Here is a 27,039-nt window from a genome sequence, read left to right on the forward strand (position 1 = left end):
TTTTTTCAAACGGGTCAACACTATTCGCATCGAAACACGTGAAATGTGTAATAAAAATAATAAATAACACTGCGCAGCAACCAAAATGACACCAGACAGCAGCCAAAATGGCAACTGCCTTTACAAATTATCTTAATTCTAAAACTAATTTTAAAGGCTAAGCCCGTGTGCTTCCAACGTGACCGGAATTTTGCTGATTCCCATGGGAAGCTCCGATCGCTGATCAAGAATTTATTCAACAACTTTTTGGTTGCGCATATGGAGTGTTACCATCGCCTGTTTGTTGAATTCTGTGAAGTATGGCGTTAGCATATATAAAAAATAAATTGGAAATAAAATAACGGCGTACTTTTGTTTCTTATCGCACACTGGTTTGGTCTGAGAAGGTCCCTACTAAAAATTTCCGTGGAGTAATATTGCGGCGCATCTTAACCCTTCATCGGCCCCGCAAGTTTAATATTTTTCAAATTTTAAGAATTAGCGTTAAAATTAGCCACGCGGCTAAGAAATTTTGAGTTAAAATATTACAGAAAAATACGCCCGACTAAATTTTATTAAATACTCTTAAATACAATATTAATGGTAAATGTAGTTTTACACGAGTTTTCTCAAATAATTTCGATCAACTTGAGACCAAAATAGGAAAACTTCAATGCACCATAAAAAAAGTTGTGATGTTAAGGTACAAGCCCGTAAATGGTCCAATATTCTAAAGCTCTTTTTCTTTCATAATTGCTATATTGCATTCTTATTTTTTTCTTTAAAATTTTATAGCAGTTAAGTTAAAAAAATTAATTGAGAAATTTTCGCGTTTAAGCTTTAATACATTCGAGTAGTCAAATGAACTTGAAGGCACTACTATTTCAATCACGTGCGACAGGCTGAGGACATGTGTTAAAAGACCAAATTTCGGTGCGATTAATACATAAGCCAGTAGTCGCTGGCAGCCAAATCTGGCGAATCAGTTCAAGTAGTTTTTTCACTGTTTTGCCATCATCAACACGTTGGTTTTGGTCAACAGTGAGCAAACGCGGCACCCACTTTGAATAGAACCTTCTCATAATCAAATGCTCATGCAATATAAAGCCAAGCATTCCAAGCGTTCAGCGCTTTGGCTTTCAGCGCTTTGTTCAGCTGCCTCGCTCGGAATGCTTTCTATGAAATTTCAGCTCAATACATCTCTCATTTTGGTAGGACTTCGTCATCACGTAACGTTTACGAGGTCTGCCATAAGATAGGTTTTAAGTATTGAAAACGTCAAAAAGATCATCATCCCCAGGAGGGTTTGAATAATGCATTTTGGTACAATTTTTTTAACAGTACTTTAGATAGGATGAACTCTAATTCGAATCCGATATATTCCATATAACCGCAAATTTACTTTATTTTTATGATTGGCGCGTACACCCTTTTTGGGTGTTTGTCCGAGCTTGTGGTGTGCGTCTTGATGCTGTTGAGGGATCTACAGTTTTAAGCCGACTCCGAACGGCAGATATTTTTATGAAGAGCTTTGCCATTGCCTGCCGAGGGGCGACCAATATTAAAAAAAACTTTTTCTTAACTTTTTGTGTTTCACCGAGATGCGAACCTCTAATTGACTACTCTGAAGCAAATTTAACTGTTTTGAAACTAAATTTTCATAATACTGTAGTTGTGAATAAAAAATTCCTGCCACCAGGAGGCCAATTCTCGTTGTGTGTAAACGTGAAGTGAAAAAAAGTACCTGAAGTGCCTGTTAGTTCCCCAAGAAATATTTCAAGTCGTGATATTTTGAACATTGCAAAAATACAACTTTTGCAAATAGTGGAAGATGCTTTTACTAATAAGATTCAATAATACAATTTTTTCACATCCATTTATTTTTGTTTTCACTCGTTTTTAACAAAAACTTTTATTCATATTTTACATTTGTTTAAAGGTAATTTTATTGTACCAAAATATTTAAGCTTAAAATAAAAATATTTCAATTAGGCTTTTTTCTTCTTTGGTAAGAAATATTAATCATAAATATTAATTACACATAAATGCATACAGTGGCGCCCAGAAAAAGTGATCCAGTTTTCCAAGGATTCGACTAGACCTGATATTGACTTTTATAAAAGTAGAGTGCATTCTATGATATAAGAATAAGCATATAAATCCTAGTTTTTTGCTGGTTAAAAAACATCTCAAATTTGCATCAAATTCTTAATTTTTTTAACCCAAAATTTTAAAAACTTTTTGTAGCCACGCAGTTATACTCGCACTTACCTTCTTCTCCATGTTTTCACAAACAAATTGTCAGTGAAAAGAAAAGAAAATTTTCATATGAAAATATTTTTAAGTTTTTTTTTTTCATTTTTACGCGGAACGCGAGTCGAAAGTGTACACAGAGCGGGAATTGACCTCCTGCTTATGTTTTTCCTGCAAGGCATGCTCGTATATGGTATTTGCGAAAATCAAATGCGTCATTATTCCCTTGGACAATTGAAACATTCTAAAGCGTTGGTTTTCCAACTATTCAATGCATAGTTGAGTTTTCGTTTTTCACCAACCACGTTTTCTATAATAAAATGACGCAGCTTCGAAAGCACACGAAGTTCATTGAATTTATAATAGCAATTGTCACACATAATAAATACATGTACGAATATGTATGCACATAGGTATGGAGGTATGAGAGTTACCTACTCACGAGTAGTCACTTAGAGCAATGCAAGCATTGTTGTCTTTCTCGTTGACATCTGACGTACATACATACATTCGTGCTTGCATATATTATGAACACTTGTTGGAGTGCTTGCATGGAAGTAAGTGCGATAATATATATGTGCATAGCTACTTACATATGTATGCATGTATGTATTTGCATAACTATTTGTTTGATGCGAACATATGTATGTATGCGCCCATTGGGGTGTCGAAAGTAAACAGCCATGTGCCCGTCCCATTGTCAGTGTCATTGCCAGCTGCGTTCATTCACTATTCGTTGGGTTTGTAAATAGGAGACGGTGTGTGTATGTGTACACCTATTTTGCCATTCACGATTCGAGTACGTAAGTGCGGCATTACAATCACTTGAACTTCAAAAATAACTAGAAAGATGCATTTCAAAGCATTGACTGTGATGAAGTTAAGAAATAATAACTGGTTTCGTTGTGGATATACATACGTACATATGTACATGGGTATAATGGGCATGCGTTCATAATTTTATTCAAAATGCATTGGAATTTTCAAATGAACCACTTAGCGCAAAAAACTGAACAAATTAATTTTCATATTTCAACAGAAAAATGTGCATGGAATGCATAGAATAAGAAAGGAATTTTAATTAATAAGAGCAGGAGCTGGACATACTACGGTCTCGTTTGATATTACAAGGGTGGGGCTTTGACTGGTTTATTTTTAATGATGTTGTAGAATAAACACCATTTATTTTATTCCGTAATTAGAAAGAGTGGGCGTAAAATTCTAAGAGTTTTCACGGGACTTAGATTAAAAAAATAACGGAGTGCAGTGTTAAGAAAAATTACTGTCCAACAACAAATTGCCTTAACAGAAAGAAGTGTATACTTTTACACAAGCGCTAAGTTATGACTGAATGCATTTTAATTAAAAAAAAAAAAACTACTGTCAATGTCAAAATTGAAAGTTATTATTTTCCAATTAAATGCATCATTTGAAAGTTGGAGTGCGATAATGTAAGGTAAAATATGTATATGTAAGTATGTATTTAATTCTTTCCAGTGTCCACAATCAGTAAACGCACGCGCGAAATGCCCATTTGCTTGCTCTTTTCGCTTGTAAGTTGCACTTTTTATACGTGTGGACATGCAAGTGCACATGTACAAGGTGGCCTATCAGAAATTTTATAATTTTTGCAAGTGGCGAAGGACGTCAATCATATTTGGCACTTGGGAACTAGAAAATTGCAGTATGTCAACCAACAAACAGTGAAGCGCGTAACGGTAAAAACACAAATTTTCATCACTCAAAAACATTTTTTTTATTTAGTGAAAAAGTTATTTACAAACCAAATTGAATGATTCATTTATATATTGTACATATATATATATATATGTATTTATTTTCATATATTTGATGCAAAATTTAAGTCTTTACGACGACGTCAAATGCTTTCACATTCTATATGACAGATGCGTTTTTGTTTCATTGGTTGTTTTTTGTTTTTACCTTTTTAATTACTTTGACTTCAGCGTCTGCGTCTGCTTGTGGTCAGCGCATTTGACACGGAAATGCAAGCGATTTTAGCAGTCCTTCTTTTTGCCAAATCTACAAAAAAACGCCACATTATATGCACTGATAGCCCTTCTGTATTTGAAGGCGTCAGAAACCTTCCCAACACCAGTGAACCCATAGTGGGCATACAGCAAATGCTAATCGTGCTAGACAAGAACGTGAAACTAATGTGGTTACCAAGCTATGTTAATGTGGTTATCAGGCCATGTTGGCATAACTGGTAACGAACGTGCAGATGAAGCCGCGAAATTTGTCACGAAATCGCCTCTTCACACTTTTATGCCTTTCTCCAGTAGAAAAGTATCAAAAGTCGCCTCCTGCTTCGCTACCAATAGAATAGTATCACATTGGCTCAACTACACTCATGCGTATAAAAATATCAACACTAATTGCTCGGCCGTAAAATTTCCTCCTTCGACCTCTGCTGCAATGAACAAATGTTTCGTTAGACTCCGCTAAGAACACTCTATCATCACACATTCATATCTGCTAAGCAATGAGCCACAACCATCATGTCGATTTTGCTGTACAGCCGCACTTACGATATCGCATATCCTTGTAGAATGTCCCCTCCTTACTCAATCAAGAAATAATTTTTTCCATAGCCAAAATCCCTTAAACTTTTTGAAAGAACCAACAATAGATAACATAAAAACAATATATAATTTCCTAAAATATAACTCTAAACACATACATTTCATCTAACCTTAAGTTGTTTTGTAATAAAGCCGATAGGATGGCAGCTAGTGCTTTTATTAATTATAATTTTTAAATTGTAATTAATTATAATAAATAATACCTTTTTAATATCGGCCCCGTGACAATTAATATACTATTTTTTATTATAAAGCCATTTCTCCCGTCATACAAAAAAGAAGTTAGTTTCGCTTTATATTGTGTGACTGATACAGGAATTGTTGAAGTTTCATAATAAACTTCCCATGTGAAATCGGCATCTGCTAGCTCGCGCAACATCGATATTTTCCAAGCAATCTTTAGCCGACCGCGACTTCTGTTCCCTTGTGGATTCCAGTCCAGTGACATTCTTGTGATGCTATCTGGTGCTTTTCTACGTATCCATCGCCACTTTCTGTGTCTGATTTACCATAGGCTTCCTCACTTGTTGATCTTCACAGGGCGCCTCTGTGAGATGGTGTTAGAGACTAGCCATGTTTCACTTTCGTACAAAAATACTGACTTGACGCATGCGCTGAATATTCGCAGGTTAGAGTGCCTGTTGCCTTGCAACTCGAGTTTGCCCCATTGTTAAAATAAAATATGATATTTCGAAATTTAAAAACTGTACACCGGCTTTCTTGCTTTGGTATCTTACATTTTTGCAGTTTGTAATTGTGCAATCTCGTGCTTGAAGGACCAAATGATAGGCCAAATATTTTCTAATAGCGGTCGCCCCTCGGCAGGCAGTGTTATGGGAGTAAGCAGGCAGTAATATTGTATGTTTTGGGAGGGATGTCTGCACAAGCGAGTTGTCCGTTAGGTGAGAGGATACTGTAAATGCGCAACTATTTTTTTGTTTTTGTTTGTTTATAAAATTCAATTTGAATTGCATTGAAGGTGGTCAAAAAAAAATTAATTACAATTTTTAATCTGGTAGCTGTATTTCAATGGAGATGTTTGGGTACCAGCAAAAGTCAAATGGCTTGTTTGTTTTCAATTTCTGAATTAATTCCAACCTCAAATCAATCAATTGAGACTAGTATTTCAGCATGGTTGAACTGAAAAGTCTGATTCGTTTAATGTTGAGTTGGATATTGACATGGTATAATCGGGCTCAGAGCTTCGTTAGCCAACACTTGGACTTAACTTTCAGTTCTCATAGAAACTTAGAGGTTGCTATTCATGGTAATGTGACGACTGCACCAGGCATATTTTCTATCGTCCATGTTTACAAAATTTTGTTTTGTTGAACGCGCACTATTGCGGCAGTGCATCAGCTTTCTTGGAAGTATATTTTCAACATTTCAAAACGTATTTCACGGATAAAACGATTCATTTTGCGTCGCAAAAATTATTGACAACAGCTTACAAATATTTTTGATTGAAAATTATATTGAGTGCTTTTTTTTTTTTTTAATTTTCAATTTTCAACAGATTTAATCTAATTACGTAGAGTTTATTTTTAACTTGTTTATTACTAGTTTTGTAAAAACCCCTTATCGCGTGCTGCTTATTCGTGACTAATTCACTTCTAAAATTCAATTGAAGTCTCCGCTTATCTGGCTATGACAAAAAGGGCAGCTAGCGCTACATCTTATCACTCAACGGTGGAGTGAATATAGGAAAAATCCACGATGTTTAAAGATTATATCATTTACTGAATTGTTATGGTGAAATTACTAAAGCTGATGCCGACATAAATCAGCCACGAAACGTTGAAATGATGAATGAATGAATGAGAGTGAAACGTCAATATAGCGCACATCAGTCGAAGGAAAGAGTATTTAATGTACGGTGTGTTGCCATGCACATAGATATATTTACATAGATATATTATTTATTTCGGTCTACAGAGAGATGTCTTACAATTGAGCCATTTTCTTTGAAAGTGGTGTAAGTCCATTTTGACAAAAAATTAGTTAATGATAAAAATTAATGCAATTTACTATAAGTTTTTTATTTATAAACTTTTTGCAAAAAAATCTGTTAAAATTTTCATTGTTTTTATCATTAACTAATTTTTTGTCAAAATCACTTACACCACTTTCAAAGAAAAGGGCTCACTGTTTAATTTTTGCTGACTTTGAAAGTGGTGAAGTCCTTCTGAAGACATTAAAAGTATAAATTTTTGTTAATCACACTTAAAAAATGATTACATTATAAATTTAAATCATTTTAATATTTAAAAACCATAAAAGCAGTGCTTTAACATATTCCAATATTTTTCAAACCATTCAAATGCAAACCCTTAAATATCTCCATATAATATAAACTGGACTTACACCACTTTCAAAGAAAACGGCTCAATTAATGAAATTTTACAACACAAAAAGATTAAGTTTAAATTTCTTAATATTGAGAAAATATTGAGTATTTAAAGTCCATTTTGGTTCGAACGCTTCTAAATAAAAATCCTTTGAAAAATCCGAACAAAAATAGAAACTACTTAATTCTTTTGGGTGAAGCTATTTTATTTAATTATTTTTTTTCATAATCCCTTTTTAGGACTATACATTTCGTTGAACGCTGTTTTAGCTGGTTCATCTCTTCCGAATGTTAGGTGTTGTCTAAGTCTGAAAAAAGCCACTTGTTACTGTAGTCACTTCCTCCTTTGAAAAAAATTTTTTACTTTACTTTTTAAATAATAGTCCAAGGCATCCAAGCGAACCAGGTCTAGATAATAAGGGGGATGTGAAACGAGTTGAAACCCTATTTCCATTAATTCTCCGATCAAAACTGCTGAAGCGTGAACTGGTACGTTGCCGTGAAGGAAAGGGAAAATCACTCGACTTCCTCGATTCAAACGAATGCCAAACCCAAAGAAATAAACCGATCTGGCTGAAACTTGGTGCGTGTTCTTGCAAGAGTGGCTTCTAACTAAACATAGCCTCAATACGCGCCAGTAGTGCCATCTCTCTGACTTTGCACGGACATACATATACTTGTACCGAAAGCGTTGGTTGGTTGGTTGAAGTGATGATTCTCAAAGAATCCAATTAGCGCTTCGCCAAAGCGTACCAAAAACAAAAATTCGGTGCTGTTCGCTTAACCTATGATCTGAAAGTACCGGGAATGTTTAAATAAAACAAAACAGATTTAAATTTCAGGCAAATTTATTTTATCTCCTTCAAAATATGACCCGTCTGAAGCAAAACACATGTGCCAACGTTTAACCCAGTCACCCCTGGTAGGCTGACGAAGGGATGACCTTCAGCTCCTTCGTCGCATTCTCTCTGATTTCCTCTATCAACTGCAATCTTCTTGCACGAAGTGGTAACTTCAATTTGGGAAACAAAAAGAAGTTGCACGGGGCCATATCAGGTGAACACGGTGCTTGCACGATGGTATTTACTTGGTGTGTGGTCAAATAATCCAGCACAATTTGGAATCGGTGCAAAATCCAAGAAATGTTTGCTCACATTTCTGGCCGGCCGGGCAGACACTAATGATCCGATGGCGCTAAAAAGTGGCAGATGTGTGTCTTACAGTCCAACCAACATAAGAAAAAAATATGGACCGGTTTCCACGTGCGCGGTTCGTTTCAATTAAACATTCCCGGTACTTTCTGATCATAGGGTACAAGAAATGCTCACTTATGAAAGGTATTTACGATAAAAGCTTTTACGGTAATTGTAATTACGGCATAAAGAGTAATAAAATAAACAAATCCTTGGCGTAAGGCATAAATGTCTTCAGATCTCGATATATAAAGGCCACAAAAGGCCATGAGGTCGAAGTGCAAACCTCCAATAAATGAATATCAATAAATTTTTGTTGCTGTTTTTGACGATGTAGGAATATTATTTAGTATTTGTCCATCACATTCTTTGTATCGAGGTTTCACTGCAATTGTACTCTTTACTCATGCGATTAAAATCTCTCATGCCACACGTATTCTCAGGGTAATAATTGGCATTTATTGCTTTTCAAAAAGTTCACAATATAAAAAAAAGTGTTTACATTGGGCTGACAGTTGTTGTTCGCTTATCAAAAGAAACTTTAAAGTGAATGGGGAGGTCTACTTTTCATGAAAAAAACTGTATTTTTTCCATAAACTTATAAACATGTGTACACTCGTACTCTACCTCCGAACCCTCTATGACAACGATGAAGCAAGCATTTTTGAGTTGAACATCTTTATTTTGAAAAAAAAAAATATTTTTTTCATCATAGTTCCATAACAAAAGGTTTTGTTTAAAGTTTGACAACTGATTTCGCGTGCTACTTAATCCATTGTTACAATTTGGAAGTAGGGGAAAAGGGGCATAAGTTTACCACTTTCAGTAAACGTAGTAAAAATTTAAAAAAAGGTCGATGTAAACCATAGAATAATTTTATGTTTATGTTTGTAAACACATCACTAATTTTTTATAAAAATTTAGTTCATAGTAATTCTTTAATGAATTGGTGGATCTCAGTACTGTGAAAATCAGGGATCTTCTAACATTTTACAAAAGTGCGCACTGGTTTTAGGAGAGATAGGGACAAGTTCCCCACGCAGAATCACAATGGGCTATAAGCCTGTGTGTGTCTCACAGTGGACAACCGTTTCAACGTAACGTACGCTAACCTGAGTTCATAGTACAGGATGGGCCAAATAAGACCTACTAATGGGTAAAGACTATTGCCTAGCAGTATGCGCAGTTGCTCCATATTGTTGAAACCACAAATTAGGATTCTACTCCGCCATTGGCCGCAAAAAGTTTTCAATCAAAGTTCTGTAAGAAGCTCCTGAAATCGATTCCGGCGTTTCTTCCTCATTTTCGAACAAATATGGACCGATAACTCTAGTGGCCATAACTCCGCACCAAACAGTACATTTAGATGGGTGCAACTGATGTTGGTGTATTGCCCTTGGATTTTCAGAGCCCCACAATCTACAGTTCTGTTTGTTGACATAACCATTTAAATGGAAATGTGCTGGAATTAAAATGTTGCCGATATTTACGCTGCGTTAAAACAATTGATCGTTGACAAGAATAAAAAAAACTCGATAATTTTAACGCGTTGTGTTGTACTGTAGGGTTCCATAGAAAATTTCCAACAATTCAATTATAACCTACAAAAAGAGAAAAATAAATATGTCAAAAAATAAAAAAGTTATTTGTGCTTAACATTAGTAGATCCTATTTGGCCCACCCTGTACAACAAAAACAATGCAATGCAAAGTTTCAAACTTTGTATACAATTGTTCGAAATTTTTCAAAATTACTTTAAAACTTTAAACTATTTAACCAATTTTTTTGAATTTTTCTGTTTAGCAGTTTTAAAGCCCATTGAATTTTAGTGTAACAAAGTGCAAGTTTCAAGTGATTTCAAAATGCCGTTGATTTTTTAACAATTTTTGTTTTTTTTTCGCTTATTTATTATTATTACGCCTTTTTCTTCATACAAAGTACAGGCTCGTTTTTGTTTTTTATATAGAAGAAAAAAAAGTTTTTCCCACAGTTGTTTCTACATTAACGGAACGATTAGGATTTATAACCGGTCAAGAAATTTCAAAAAATATATGGGAAATGCTTTATGCTGCTACAGCAACAATAACAACCACGTATGTATACAGTACTTGTATATCTCCTGTGTCAGAAAAAAAATTGTTCTATAATATTTGATTTATCTACCGTCAGCTTTGTAGCGGAAGTATTACGCACTCGCATACCGTTGCTCCACCGTCGCTATCTAAGCGATTAAGAACATGATTTATGTCACCGCTCTCCTAATCGGCACACCAACATAGGGGTTGTACCCTACTCGATGTATGCGTAAATAATGATAGTAGTAATTAATTTAGAAAAAATACTACCATTTCTCCATATAAAAGGACAAGACGAAATTGAATTACTTTTACACTGCACAGCAGTTTCTACCAGCTTTGCAGGTCAGCAATCAAGTCGACTTTCAGAATAATTAATTACTATACGGAAAGGAAATGGGCCGGCGGTGGCAACAGCTGCTTACGCGTATTAAAAACAAATTAGAAAATCTGTTAATCTGTCACTAAAAATAGTAAATGTTTCACTTTCACTTTCGAACGCATTTCCGTCATGCATTACACACACACACGCATATGTATATACAAACGCACATTTCCAAGCATTTGTCATCATGAAATGCATTTGCTAGTAACTAGTTAACATAGGTAGGTTCATGTCTTGGCTGGCCCGAAAAAGTTGCTTTGTTTCCGAATACGACTGCAGCTGCCGCAGGAGGAAATTTTTTTGCTGGAGAATGCCAAGTGATTTTATGCAAATTTTTAACCTCAAATTAGACACTTAAACGCCTCAAGTATAAAGTTAAATTGCACATCGATTTTTTATTGGCTTTTTGCCATTCTAGTTCCGATCAGTAACCTGATGTAATTTATATTGAATATGTCATAAAGCGACCCCATCAATGAATTAATGCATCATTTAGCTTCACATTTAATTCAAGACAAGCCAAACACGCCCACATTCTAGGGTGTGTAGGTAAATTACCGAGTACTACTTTACATATGCATGTATGTATCTATGTATGCACTCGTATAACTTTGTAAATATTACACTCATTTTACATTATTCCCTTGCGATTTCTAGCCGCCCTATTAATTTACAACTAATCGACATTTGTCTCTCCCAGTGTCCATTAAACTCAATAGCACTCACATTTGCATTACCTGTTCGGCTCGTGGCTTTGCTAATTGACAACTGATATAATAACATTCACACACATACATAGATAGATATGCATGTTAATCTAATGTGACCAAAGTTTTTTGACCCCTTCGGGTGTAGGCGTGCGTACAACTATCAAATGAATGAAGCCTTCACGTCGAAACAAAATTTTGTATGCAAATATGTCAACAGCCATCAGAGATGCTTTTATTTCCTTTATATTTAATTTATAACTCACAACTTTAATTTCTAATTTAATAGAAATATAATATTATTTCATATTGTTTACCATTTGTTTTGGTTATTTGTATGTCCGCACATGGTTCGCTCGCAAATTTTTTTTTTAAACCTGTTATTGATTAAAACTAATGTAAGGTTTGTTCTGCATTCTATAGCTAGAAAATGCGTTGTAGTATTTTCGGTTTATTATAGCCAAAATGAGTATCAAATTCATCCCCGTTGGTTAAGTCACTGTACGCAGTTATAAATTCGAAGTAATGAAGAGCTTTGCCTATCCGTGCAGAATGGGCAGTTATCGGGCAGTGTCGTGGCCGAATCGAATCTGGGTATTTTCGAAATACTCCGTGCCCTGAAAGGAATTGGGTTAGGTGGAAGTTTGTTTCCCCATGGTTCATTTTTAACCACGTCGTAAGAATGGGAGTTAGCCTCTGCGTCCATCTACCTTGCGGTGATCTGTTCTACCGGTCTTGCCAGTGGGCGAACGAACGACGCCTTTCTTCTTCTGCAATAGTTTTACGACTTGCTCTACCGTCGTGTTCCAATAGCCTAATAAACACTCTCTGCATTTCTTTTGCCAAAATGCCTACGGGGACTAGTCCTGCTATAACGAAGGAAGCATCGTTCGAAATTGTACGGAAGTCGCAGATAGTCCGCAAAGCGCTTAGCCAATAGACGGCTGTCAGTTTTTTTGTGAAGCTATTTACAATACATAAGTTCAGTGCATCAGCCCAGCTCGGTGCGGCATACAAAAGAACCGAGTTGACTACCCTGATATATAGTATTCTTTTGCTGTGCCTAGGTCCGCCATTGTTTGGCATTATTCGCGATAGACAGGACTGCACACTCGATGCCTTCTTCACAGCGTATTCCAGGTGCGTTTTGAAGTTGTCAACGGCTGTCAACCATCACTCCTAGGTATTTAATAGTGGGTTTTAAACTAATGGTTACAGATCCAACTTTTACATTTATAATTTTTACTATCTTCCTGCTGCTTATTAGAACTACATCGGTCTTATGCTCAGCTCATTCCAGCTTCTTAGACTTTAGCCAAGTCTTGGTCCTGCTTACTGATTGGCTGGTGACTCTCTCGTGGATATGTTTTGCTACCATTACCACCGCGATGTCATCCGCGAATCCAATGACTTTAGTTCTAGGGGGTATATCCAGTCTTAGAATCCGTCATATATTAGGTTCCATAGCAGTGGGCCCCGAACTGATCCTTGAGGAAACCCTGCTGAAACCATATACTCCTCAATGCCTTTGTCACTTCTAAACCTCAGTTTACGGTCCGTGAAATAGCTGTCCATTATTCTGATTGTATAACCAGGCGACACTATTTTTGCGAGGGTTTCTAGTATACGCTGCCAGCTAGCGTTGTTAAAAGCATTTCTAAAGTCTAAAAATGTTTTCAGATCTTTGAGGGGAGAGAGTAGTAACAATTTTGCGCAACCTTACTGGGAAAGTAATTAGTGCTGTGTGTACACTTTTCGCTTTGGATAATATCACGCAGTGCCCAAGGGGGTGATATCAACTTCCTCACAAACCTTCTTGAAACGTTCTTGCTTGCTACGACTGATTGGACGTGTGTGTGTGAATATGTGTGAAACGAGCACGCAGAGTTTTGCTGCCGAGTCCCCGATGATGTTGATGCTGTTGAAATTACTCGCACAATTGTATTTCTCACCATACCTGCGCTATTCATTACGTTGAGATACTTATGTACATATTTTTTGTATTTGATTCTTATAAAACTTACTTTGTTCAGTTTATATTTTAAATAATACGAAGAATATTATAACAATTCAAAGCTAAAACTAATAATTTACTTTCATATTCTTCTAATTTTAGTAACCAAAGTGACTTCCGATGGCGAGCCACATGAGATGATGACAATGATTGCCGGCCTCTCGGGACTTTTTGCTGCCATGGTAATTCTAGCTGTGCTAATATCCCTACTCAGTTGCAAGAGTGACAAGAAGTGAGAGCAATACAAATGAAAATTTTCCCCTTAAAAAAAAAATGTAACTGCTATTTTTCTACTTTCTCTCTCCTCCTCATAGGGCGAAACATTGCAAAAATTGCCCGCGCACAAACTATGGCAAAGACAATTTCGCACGCAACTCTAGTTTGAATGAGAGCACCACACGCTCATCCATATCGACTACCTATACACGAGCTACAAGCCTCGAAGAAGGCAATTCAGTACCAGCAACGCCAATTTACAATCCCACCGTTTCGGTTATTTCTTCGGGCAATCTTTCGGGTAACCTGAACTCAGCTTTCATGAATAGCGAACTGAATTTGGCCAACACTTTGTCGAAGCCGAAGAAGAAGAAAACACACTGGAGTGATGAGGTGGATGCGCAACTGCGTATGAAGGAAACCACTGTGGATATTGAGCGATTTTGAGGAAATCAACGAAGCATGGACGATTTCAGCTATACGAATTTATGCGCATGCGCGGATTGATACGATATTTCGGCTGGGCTGCATGTTTGTTTCGCTGTTGTAATTGACAAAGCGAGGACGCGCTTGCTAAATGTGAAGACTGATTGGGGGAGGTTGTAGCAAAAGCCTCTTTCATTTGTTTTGTTCTTACGAAAAGTTTATAGTAATTTTCAAAAAATTACGAGCATAAATATATACAGCACACAATTACCTGATATATATAAATTTACTTTAGAATTTAGTGTTAAGCCCATTCAAGGTGTATATATGAATGCATTTTAGCTTTGAAAATATTTGCAAAACATTGAAGAAATTTGCAAAAATTATTTTAATCACAAACACAATTTTTGTTTTTTTTTTTGTTCTTTTTTTTTTGTTTTATTTCAACAAGTTGTAAGTTTATTAAAAAATAACTATACTTTTAGTTTATATTGTATAAGAATACAAGAATCATAAAAAATATTGTAAAATCACATAAATAAATGTCTTTTTCTTTTGTAAACTGGAAAAATATGTATGGCTGTAGTTGTTTAGTTTCTCGAACCAATCACCATGGCCAGCAGCGCCATGCGCACATACATACCGTACTCCGCTTGACGGAAGTAGGCAGCACGCGGATCCGAGTCGAACTCTTTGCTGATTTCAAAGACACGTGGCAATGGATGCATGACAATTGTGCGACGACTCGCGAGCGTCATTAGCTTCGGGGTGACAACAAAGTGGCCGCAAGCCTAGAAAGAAATGCAAATATATTTAATTAAGTTTGGATGACTATAATAGTTAGTATGCTATATCTATTTATGGGTGTATAGGCAAATAGTTTAGATTAAAATATCTCAATTTTGGCTCGGTACAGGTGCGAACGGGTGGATAAAAAAATGGAAAGATGTGAGGTAGTCCATTCTCCTACACTTCTAACTACCTGAGTACATATCCAAACACTTTTTTTGTAGGAGGAGGAAGCATCGAAAGTATAACCCCGTCAGTGTGGGACTTTAACCCGAACTAAACCTTCTGCCGTCAAAGTACCGATCCTCCCGGTACAACCGTTAAGTATTCGTCAGGAGGCGATTTGAGCACTTAACTCAACGTCCGTTATTGTCCTGATGCAATACGTCAAAAGTAGCATTTGCTTGTTACCACCCACTGTTTAGGCCATTTTATGAGAGAGCCTCCCCTGCCATAACAGTACTCTCCCAGCCACCATGCCTCTGTCCATGCCATAGAAAAGGTAAGTTTCATTGTCCGGTATCCTCCGTTTGCCTGCATCCAAATAAATCAATCGAGAAAATGGTCCAACGGTACAACCGTAAGTTAATGCATCGCAGGAAAAGTGTAGACTATTAGACTACAGTAGGTAGGTAGGTAAGATGGCAAGAGTACCCCAGGTACACTACAAGTAGCTCTTACGTGCCGTTTTGATACCATAATGAGGACCACTACCTGTGAAAGGATTTAGGGAGGAGAGAAAACCGTCTACAGCCATCCAGTGCTGTTGATGTAGCGTCATCCCCAAAGGATACGCTAAGGAATCTCAAGAGTCTAGCCGCCAGAGCCGGACATTTGCAGAGAAAGTGTTCCACAGTCTCTTTTTCTGCAGGATCCCCACAGCTTCTGCAATGGGGGTTGTACGGAATTCCAAGCTTCTCCGCATGAGTGCCGATCACCCAGGGACCAGTGAGCACCGCAATGAGTTTGGAAATTGAATGGCGGGGACTCCCATCACCTTAAGCGATCTGTTTATATCGTATTGAGGTTACAGTACTCCAGCAGCTTTAGTGCCCCCTCTTTAGATTGTGGAACAACATTGTGCGGTGTAATTGGTTCTGCTATTTTGTTTTCCAAAAACTCTCGTCCTTTACTCCATCTTTGGCAGTAAAAGATTATATGCTCCGCATTTTCATCATGCTCAAAATGAACATATAACTCTATCACCATGGCCATACTTGTGGGGATATGCTCTGAAACAATCATGTCCTGTCAGAAACTGCGTCATATAAATGTCGACATTACCATCCATACACTTGAATGTCTGGATATGTAAATACTATAAAATCTAGCATACTAGGTTGTTCAATAAGTTTTGCGGTTCGATAAGAAAAACACAATTTTAAGGTTTGAAATGCACTTTATCACTCAGTATAGTCTCTCTGAGCATCAATACACCTGTTTCAACGGCATTCCAATTTATGAATTCCATCCCTGAAGTGGGGATCTGGAAGGGCTTCAAAATACGCTTCCACAGCTTTTATAACCTCATCATTTGATGTAAAACGCTTTCCACGCATGAATTTTTTAGGTCTCGCAGCAGATGGAAGTCGTTAGGGGCCAAATCTGGTGAATGCGGTGGATGTTTCAACAATTCGAAACTTAATTCTATGGGTTTTAGTCATGGTCAAAGTGCTTTTGTGACACGGGTGCATTGTCCTGATGAAAAATATTTTTTTTCTTTTGCAAACTGGGTCTTTTTCATCGATTTTTTTCCATCAGCTGGTCTAAAAAGTTACAATATTACTCGGAATTTATTGGTTCATCAGTTTGGAAGTAATCCACAAACGAAATTCCTTTTGCATCCCAAAAAACTGCTGCTAACACCTTCTTGGCGGATTACTTGACACGAATTCGTTTCGGAGATGAAGAACCAAGTTCACACCCCTTTTTAGCCTCCTGTTTTGATTTGGGATCATGGTGATAGACCCAAATGTAAGCGAATATCAAAACTTATGGGACAATCTGGTTTGGATTCCGAGTCTGCTGTACTGTTATCTTACTGTGAACTACAGGGGTTGATATGAAAATAAAAATGAATGTTGCGAAAGCTAATTTTTAACGGTGATTTGCTATTCGGCATAAACATAGCCGACTGATTTGTTGGGTGACTACAATTCGTAAAGACACAGGTTCGAAACCTCGGGCATGAAACAGCAGAACAATTTTTTTTTCTAATAGCAGTCGCCTCTGAGCAGACAGTGGTAAACCTCCGAGTCTATTTTTGCCATGAAAAAGCTCCTCATAAAAAACCATCTGCCGTTCGAAGACGACCTTAAATTGGAGGGCCCTCCATTTGGTGAAAACAGAATGAGGAGCTCGACCAAACACCCAAACAGGTGTAAGCGGCAATTATGTATATACGAGGGTCATTTGAAAAGTTTGTGAAAAAATAAAAACTACTTAATTGTTTTGAGGTAAACCCTTTCGTGTTTTTGGACATAGTCTCCTTTTATGCTTATAAAGGGTGGTTAAACTTCAAGGGCCGATGTTGAATGTGAATCGCACCTAAACGTCAAGGTTTGTTCAGTATTTCATTTGATATTTTTTATGTTCAGACTAACTCAATTTGAACCATGATGAATACACAATCAAACAACGCGTTAAAGTTATTCAGGCTTATTATGAAAACGGGCGTTCAAATCAAAATGCATATCGCGCACTTCGTGATTTTTTCGGTCAATTTAATCGCTCAAATGTGCGTACAATCGCAAAAATTGTGCAAAAGTTTGAGCAAACCGGGTCTATAGGAGATTTGAAAACACCAGTGCATGCTCGTACAGCTCGTAGTGCAGAAAATATTGCTGCTGTTCGCGATAGTGTGGTTGAAGAGCCGTCACACCGCAACTCGTCGTCGTGCCCAACAATTGCACCTCTCACGCTCGTCGTTGATGAACATTATGCATAAGGACTTGCATTTACACGCTTAAAAGAAGCAATTGACTCAATAACTAAAGATTCTTGACCATTTCAAGCCTCGTCAATGGTCAGAATGGTAGCAGGAAATGGAAACTGTGAATGACCAGTGAATGGCCGAATAATCTCATGTCGCGACGATGTCAATCGGCCGCCAACATCATGTGATTTGACACCGTTGGACTTCTTTCTTTGGAGTTATTTGAAAGAAAAGGTCGTACGACGATAAGCCAGCAACAATTCAAGAGCTTAAGGATGAGATAATACGGCACATTAACGGCATAGAACCTCAATTATGCTTCAGGGTCATCGAAAATTTGGTATTATATTCAAAATCACCACCGGCCCTTGAAACTTAACCACCCTTTACATTTCGTCCAACACTGTGCTAGTTTGTTGATCCCTTCGGAAATAGGACTTGCCCAAGTCTGAAAAATAGCCACCCCTTTCTGCAATCGCCTCGTCGGTTGAGTAAAATCTTTTCCCCGCCACCAACTTCTTTAAATCAGAAAGTCCCTCTGAGGAGAAATAACGCTTTGCCCTTTTTCGCGATCTGTTAAAGCGTTCTGCTTTCCCCATTTTATTAGAAATAACTTTTCGACCAAATACAACGAATGCCTAAAAAAGCTATCCCTTTTCACAGCTTTAATGAGCAAATAATGTAGGCTAACTGAGTACCTCTATTGAAGTGAACCAATGAATCAAGCCCAATATTACGACTGCTATATATTTTGATGCATGTTTGTTTTCGGGCAAATTACAGTCTTTATTTGAATTATCAGAAAACCTTGGATTACTAGATCTAATACAGCTGCTCTAATAACCATTTTATTCCATACAAATTACAGGGTGAACGATATGAAGTGTTACCAACTTCACACCGTTTATATCTGTAAAACAGCTCACGACATCAACGTCAAAATTGTTCTAATGACAGTTCAATATATTGTTTATAAGCCATCAAAAGCATTTGCGTCTCAGTTTCGTTGAATTTTTTTTTCTGTGATGGAATTCAAACGTAATAGAGTGATTGCGTTATATTTGGCTCGAAAATCACAACCAGCCATTCATAGTTCGCGAGCTCAGCCACCTCAAAGTGAATAAAATGTTTGTGTATCGCACTATAAAACGTTACAATGATACTGGTAGCATTGCAAAACGCTATGGAGGTGGACCAAAAAAAACCGCAACAACGCCAGAAATGGTTCGGAAAAAGAAGGCTTGACTAGAACGAAATCCACGTCGAAGTGGAAGAAAAATGGCCAAAGAACTCAAAATATCGCAAGACAGCATTCGGCGCTTATTGAAAAATGAGCTCAAGGTTAAGGCAAAAAAAGTTCGGTGCGAAATAGCAAAGGAGTTGTTGCGCTTGCACGAACGTGGCGAATTTCCTAACATTGTGTTTTCTGATAAAAAAAATTTCCCAATTGAGCAGTTCATAAACACTTAAAACGATCGAGTTTACTTGACCGAACGCTCATACGAGAATTTGAGCCTACGTATGGCCACTCGAAGCAATTTCCCATCGCAAGTAATGGTTTGGGCCTCAGTGACCGCTGATGGACGTTCTTCAATCGTTTTTATCGAACCTGGTGTCAAAGTGAATGCGACTTATTATCGGGAATATGTTTTAGAAGCTGCTTTAGAGCCGTGGACACGCAAACATTTCGGTCGTAGACCATGAACGTGGGACTCGGCACCGTCTCATAAAGCTCATGTGAACCAAGAATGGTTAAAAAATCATGTTCCACACTTCATTTCGTCCACACAATGGCTTTCGAATTCGCCAGACGCAAATCCGATGGACTGTTCCATCTGGCCCATTTTGGAGAGCAAGGTGAGGACTAAAAAATATGGCAGAATGGATGCGCTGAAAAAAGTGATTATACGAGAATGGGCCAACAAAATACCTCAAGATCACATTCGTGCAGCATGCAACTCATTTTTTGACCGTTTGAAGGCTATAGTCAAGGCAATTAGTGGTCATATCGACCTAAAGTAAATATGTTAAAATTCCAATCATTTTTGAACAATTTTGTCTTTTAAATCAATAAAAACTAATGTCACGCAAAAAAGTTATGGTCTTTTGAATAGGTAACACTTCATATCGTTCACCCTGTATTGCTTCTAATCAAGTGAACCAGACTGTATCTGTTTGGAAAAGTTTGGCAAGTCATTATGAATCGTTTAACGCCAGAACAACGCTTCCAAATTGTAGAAATATACTTTGAAAATAAAACTAAAAAAATCGGTTCGCGAAGTATAGCACTTCGCCCACTTTACGTACGGTTTACACGGTGGCGGCGTCAATGAGGAAGGAGCTGCCGCTGCGGTGAATGGCGGGCGATATCGGGCCATGCTGACTGAATTTTTGTTTGTTCAAGCCACCATTGACGACATACGGCCAGATATATTGGAAAAAATAGTCTTAAATTGGACTGATCGAATGGATCATGTAACGTGATTAAATAAATCCTAAAATTATTAAATTTTCGTAAAAAAATTTTTTAGGCTACTTCTTATTATTCGCGGGCCTACAAATAAACCAATTCTTAGAAGAATTGATGGCAATGTCCAATGTTCGTTTGGGCTAAATATGGCTCTGTCCAAGAAAACTGAAAGAGTATCGGAATATTTTAGTGAATAAAATATTCGAGAGAAAAATGTATATGTATTATACATGGAAGTTTTCTTATGGCCAGTTTTTTTTTCGTTAGCAGTTTGAAGTGCAATGGGCCGTACTTTATTCCACTTTCTGCATTCAACGAATTCAAACCTATACCGATCACTTTCTTCAGAATTAAATGGAGCTAACGATCACAGCCCCCTCTCTTACCTTATTGTACTCCTCTTCACTGGCGAAACGTTCCTTCTGTATGCGCGTCATATAGAGCACATCTGTGGTCGGCAAAGCATCCTCCATAGAGCTCATTGTCTTCTGTAGTACACCTTTTGAAGCTAAGTAGCGTACGATCTGCTCTGGCATTCCGAGACCCGGAGGACTGACATATTGCAATGTTACATTATAGAGTGTTAGAAGACGTGCCAAAGAGTGCACTGTCCGTCCATGCTTCAGATCGCCCACCATTGTAATAGTGAGACCATTTACGGTACCGATCTCCTCGCGTATAGTGAAGATATCTAGTAGCGCCTGAGATGGGTGCTCACCCACACCATCACCAGCATTTAGTATGGGTTTGCGTGAATGATTGGCAGCGCGCTGTGGAACAACAAAGACAGGAGAAATTAAATGTATACACTTTTTTCAAGAGCTATTTTACTTAACCTACCGTAACTGCACCCGGTTCAGGATGGCGCAGTACAACTACATCGGAATAGCTTGCCATTACTGCGATGCTGTCCTCCAAAGTTTCTCCCTTTTTCACCGATGAACTCGTCTGATCCATGTAGATAACGCGTCCGCCCAATCGTTGCATGGCCGCAGCAAAACTACAACTGGTTCTTGTGCTCACTTCATAGAAAATGGATGCCATGATCTTGCCACGCAAAATGTCATCCAAAGGTCGGTCTTTAGCCACACGGCTTTTCAACAACTGCGCCAGGTTGAAGATTTCATTTAGATGCTCCTTAGTGAACATATCAACTGAGAGTATGTGTTTGCCAAGTAAGCTGTGCACCACGGGACTGACTGGCGCAGTGGTGAGGTTGCTTTTAGGCAGTAGTTCACGCAACGTTGCATTATTGGCGGAGTCACAGCGTATGCGAGGCAATGGTGAGATGGGCCGCAGCAAACCGGGGTCGCCTGCAAAGTGCACCTTCGAAGGTGGTTCTGCCAAAAGCTTGGCGAACGCCTCGTTGGCCTGTGAGTCGGATAGAAAGTCGACACTGCGGTCTTGCGACTTGTCGAGACCATCAGTGGATGCGTGGATATCAAGCGATTCTACCGATTGTAGGAGGAGTGATTTGCGCGCATATTGGCCGCGCACATTTTGCCCGAAACCAGGTTGAATAAGCACCTCACCATCAACAAAAGCAACTTCACCACGCAACACAACACGATGCACTTTACCCTTCACTTTCATGCCATCAAATGGCGTCCATCGCGCCTTGGAGTGCATTTCTTCTTGGTTTATAGTCCATTCCTCATCCAAGTCCACCTCAATATAGGTGTTGGGCTGCTCGGGCAGACTGAAGATACGTTTTGGATTACGATAGAATTTGTTCTGTATGTCTTCCAGGGTCAGCAGTCCGTCGTCAACAGCTTTGAGCAACAATGGTAGTATGGTTTCCAAGCCGGGGAATCCTGGAGGGGGTTTCTCGGAGTTTTTCTCCTCCCACGTATGTGGCGCATGATCAGTAGCAAACACATCAATATAGTTCATGTTGTCCCACAAAGCTTGCTGATCTTCGGGTGTGCACAACACTGGTCGCACCTCTGCACGCCCTTCGCCAATGGCTGGTACATCGTCGGTGGAGAGGAACAAGTGGTGCGGGCAAACTTCGCAAGTCACCCGAATGCCTTTTTCTTTTGCAGCGCGTATCAACATAATTTCCTCTTTGCGTGCGATGTGACAAATGTGTATGGGACGGTCGAGTAGATGTGCCATTAGAATAACCGCACCCATAGTTTGCCTTTCAGCATGACACACAATCGGTGCACGCTTCGGCCAATTTTGCATGTGCTTCTCCCACACTGTCATATCGGTCATTTTCAGCGTGCTAAAAGTGTCGTTAAGATACATCTTCAACCCGCAAGCCTGGGATGCTAACTCGCCAACGTTCTGCCAATTTGTGTCGGATGCGCCTACATAGAGCGCATAATCGCAACGAGCGCCTGCCTTTGCCAAGTCTTGGAAGAGCTGAAAGCTAGAACGATCGACGATCGAAGGATTCGTGTTGGGCATAGCGCAAATGAGTGTCACACCACCAGCCAACGCAGCTGCTGTACCGGTTGCAAAGTCTTCCTTATGTGTGGCACCTGGTTCGCGTAGATGAACGTGCACGTCGATGAAGCCCGGCAGTTTGACAATGCGGCGTGAGGTCATACAATCGGTGTGGGTTTTCATGGCTGGACGACGACCTGTGATACGCATCGATTCGACTAAAAGTTTGGTGCACTTTACATCCGTCACCAATGGAATGGAGAAGTCGACAGCGAGACGGCGTGTGCGATAGCCGTGAGTCATGAAGGAAGACACTCTGTAAGGAAATTTAATGAGAGAGAAGAAGGTAAGTGCAAAGTGAGGCAAATTTAGCAATGGGAATTGTTAAAGACACACAAATACATAGATTAACTAAAATAGAATGTGTTTAATTAGGAGTAAATAAAAGACGTACGATATATGGAATATATACGTCATACACGATACTCATAGACTATTTTTAGGTCACTAGCAGCTATATCTAAGACCAAAACTAACTATTAGGATAGAACATCTGCGGTGGCAAGGTTAGAAAGCTCTTCTGGTTGCGGGTGAATCGAAGGGGTTCGAAGGAGCTTATATGGCTATCTAAAAGGCAACTCTCGTTAGTAGAAACTCCCGTCACAAAGACCACAAAAAGTAAAAAAGTTAACGAATGGAAAATTTGCCATCACTTCCACAAATCGCTAGAAAATCACATTTCAGCTGAATTTGTTTAGAAATTTTTGAATTATCCATAATGAACTACCATAAATATTGTACAAATATTCTATTTTATATCCTCATTTTTGTTGTTGTTCAATTTTCCCATTTATCGATTGCAAACCGGCGAAAGCCAGAACGCGCACAAACGAACAGATTCCACAAAAATAAAAAAAAGCTTATTCAACTTAAGTTCAATCATATGTTTACTTGGTGAATAGGTGATATTTTTTTTCTTGGGTACTTTTTGCTACCTAAAAATTTCTTCTGCACAAAATGGGCATCTCTCTCGCATCGAACAGTCATTTTGCTCTCTCTACTTTTGAAAGATGGGCATTTTTTGGCGTTTATAAAGGCCTACTTGCAAAAATTAGGAATATTAGTAGACACCAGATTATTCCGTCCACAGGCGAGAAAACCCGGATTTAATTTCCCAAAGCATAGCTTGACTTTTTTATTTTTTTTATATTTTTTTAGCTTGACTGAAAGACTCGTTTATTCTCTAGCGAATTCTAATACTTCCTGAAAAATGCAGATAGATTAGGAAATTTTTATGTAATCGAAGATGACCATTCGTCTTAAAATTGTGTCGGAAGCATTTTGTTTACTTGTTAAAAACTTATTAATTAGAAGATTGAAACAAACTTCTTCGAAGGATTTTAGCAAAAAAATAAAAATTAAATAAATAATTGGCGCGTACACTTCTCCTAGGTGTTTGGTCGAGCGCGCGTCTTCATGTTTTTCCACAAATGGAGGGACCTACATTTATAAGCCGACTCCGCACGGTAGATATTTTTTATTAAGAGCTTTTTCATGGCAGAAATACATTCGGAGGTTTGCCATTGCCTGCCGCTATTAGAAAAAACTTGTTCCACCATTTAATAAAAAAATACATTCATAAAATATTTCACTGTGTATCCAAAGGACAATTTCTTACCTTCTGGCGCCTCCACCATGCATAGGCAGATTTATGACCATATCAAATTGTTTATTAGCTAAGAACTCAGCTAAGTGGCGCAGCTCACCATTGGGATCTTCGGGTGATTTCTTATCGAAAGTCCATTGCACGGATTCCACCTGTCAAAGATAACAGTTTCTATAGTATAATTGTGCATGCTACATACTAATTTTTATGTGTTTTTTTATTTCTTTGACAAATCTACAGGTATATCTAGATAGTATATGGACACATGATTACAACGATATGATGCGGCGGGGTGAAGTCAAGGATGATATGTTACTAGGTTTGCTATTTAGCTATAATGAAAAAGAAAATTGTGCGAGGAACTTTGGTGCGACGTCACTTGGGGATTCGGTAGCTGAATTCTGCACTGTTATTTCACATGCATTCACACACTCGTCAAATCAGTCGTTGTCCATGCGGCAACGAAGTGTCATTGGTTGATTTTCTTCGTATATCACCAACACAATCTCAGTTTTTCTGTAAACACTCTTCAAGTGACGTGAGCCTATCAGCTGATTCTGTCAAATTCGCTCAGAGCCAAATAACGGTCTGTAAAATAGCTCACCTTTGAAATCTTTTCTCCATAAGGTGAGCTGAGATGAGTTGCATCGAGGTGAATTTAGGTCAACTGTGAAATTGTGAGGTTTTTGAGCTACCAAAAAAACTAAAACTAAAAAAATACTCATTATTTTTAATGAAAAAACAAATATTATTTCTGATCGAAACAAATAAAACTCTGAAAATAGAGATTATTTTTATTTAAAAAGATAATAACTCAGAAAAAAATTATTATGTCAGAGCGAAAAAAATAAAACTTGAAAAATTAGTTTTATATTTGAGTTTTATATTGACAAGTAAGGAGGCAAAATTCGGTACGATCCAAGCTTTATATACCCGCATATATTTTATATATATATATAATTGGCGCGTACACCCCTTTTGGGTGTTTGGCCGAGCTCCTTTTCCTATTTGCAGTGTGCGTCTTGATGTGGTCCCTCAAATGGAGGGACATACAGTTTTAAGCCGACTCCAAACGGGAGGAATTTTTTGTGAGGAGCTTTTTCATGGCAGAAATACACTCGGAGGTTTGCCATTGTCTGCCGAGGACAAACCGCCATTAGAAAAATGTTTTTCTTCATTTTGGTGTTTCACCGAGATTCGAACCTACGTTCTCTCTGAATTCCGAATGGTAGTCACGAATTAACCCATCCGCCTACAGCGGCCGCCGCGTATATTTTAGTAAAATTTAATTTTGGCCGGCTGTAAATTTTGGAATCCAACAAACTCTCAGAGTCTTCTAACAACAAAGAGAGGGACGGAAATTTAGTCTTATCGTATAAAAGGTGGGTCCGATCTCAATAATAAGATCTCAATAAAATATTTCGAAATAAGGTGAGGAGCAATAGGCGGGCCAAGTGTGGGCTGCTTTTATTATTTAAGTCGTTATCGAAATATCTGCATTTAGCAAAATTGAGGCGTGTCAACGTCCATTATTTTAAATTTTACCTGCATCTTATTTCTTTTCTTTGGTTCTTCATGTTGAAATTTTAATAGTGTTTCATCATTTGTTGTTGCTTTCATATGCAAAATTTTCAGTAAGCGAGCAGATAAGTGGCGAATCGAAGACGCTTAATATCAAATCGTTTAGTGTATCACTGGTATGGATAAACTTTTTCAAAAAGTCAACTGCCGCTCTGGGCGGCATACAATTTACAATTTCTCCATTTGTATTATAAACTCCCAAATGCTTATTTCACTGTACGATACACAGTGCTGCTTATCAGTAGTGAATAAATATTAACATGGATTAAATTCCAGTATCAATGTATGTATGTACGTACAGTAAGCGCTGTCCTTGGTGTATAAGTGGAATGGCATTGACCTAAACTGAAGAGTAAAGAACAGTACAACCTTTATTTGGACAAAAGATTTATACCTATAGACGTTCAGCACTACGTACAAGTAAATATGTGTGGATATATGAATATATATACATAAGTATAATCGTATGTAAGTAAGGAATATTTATATTCATTTTACAGCAGCTGAGCAGCTTTATGCGTGACGGCTCTTCGGTGAGTTCCCGATTCTATGCTTGTGTTGAACATGAAACACCAAATGATATAGAAAGTTATTTCCTTTCACCCTTTGGTGAGCAGTGACACGTCCCAGAGTACATTTCTGCCATGGAAAAAGGTTTCTCATCAAAAAACGTCTGTCGCTCGGAAGCGGCACGAAACTGGAGGCCTCTCCATTTAAAGAACAACGACAATACACACACCATAAATTGGTGCAGATTCGGGGTCAAACAAGTTGCAAGTGGTCAGCGCTTTGCAGCTCAAACAGGGTTATAAATCAATATTGCCAAAACAAAATTGATGTGCTTGAAACGCAAGCTATTCATATCGCCGCCACTCCCTTAGAAGTAGTAAATGAATTCTGTTATCTCGGCATCATTATCAGAAAAAATTGTGGATCAGTAGTAGATATTCGCAATCGCATATCAAAAGGACGTTCTGCCTTTGGAATGCTGGATTAAGGCTGG

The 27,039-nt window shown here is 38.0% G+C and overlaps 2 protein-coding genes across 2 annotated transcripts in view; one reads left to right on the forward strand and one right to left on the reverse strand.

Annotated features, from left to right (window-relative positions):
• Nucleotides 1-14,603, forward strand: part of LOC128857849 (uncharacterized) — a 72,737-nt gene extending 58,134 nt beyond the window's left edge. The window contains exons 3-4 of the mRNA XM_054093632.1: nucleotides 13,662-13,791; nucleotides 13,874-14,603. Coding sequence (XP_053949607.1) covers nucleotides 13,662-13,791; nucleotides 13,874-14,222 — 479 coding nt within the window. The 3' untranslated portion in view covers nucleotides 14,223-14,603. The remainder of the gene's footprint in view (nucleotides 1-13,661; nucleotides 13,792-13,873) is intronic.
• Nucleotides 14,604-14,701: 98 nt separating this feature from the next.
• Nucleotides 14,702-27,039, reverse strand: part of LOC128857847 (CAD protein) — a 41,618-nt gene continuing 29,280 nt past the window's right edge. Inside the window, exons 5-8 of the mRNA XM_054093630.1 lie at nucleotides 24,468-24,607; nucleotides 21,236-23,105; nucleotides 20,782-21,165; nucleotides 14,702-14,992 (exon numbers count right to left, since the gene is read on the reverse strand). Coding sequence (XP_053949605.1) covers nucleotides 14,792-14,992; nucleotides 20,782-21,165; nucleotides 21,236-23,105; nucleotides 24,468-24,607 — 2,595 coding nt within the window. The 3' untranslated portion in view covers nucleotides 14,702-14,791. The remainder of the gene's footprint in view (nucleotides 14,993-20,781; nucleotides 21,166-21,235; nucleotides 23,106-24,467; nucleotides 24,608-27,039) is intronic.

This window comes from Anastrepha ludens, chromosome 3, assembly GCF_028408465.1.
Source record: "Anastrepha ludens isolate Willacy chromosome 3, idAnaLude1.1, whole genome shotgun sequence".
Lineage (NCBI taxonomy): Eukaryota > Metazoa > Arthropoda > Insecta > Diptera > Tephritidae > Anastrepha > Anastrepha ludens.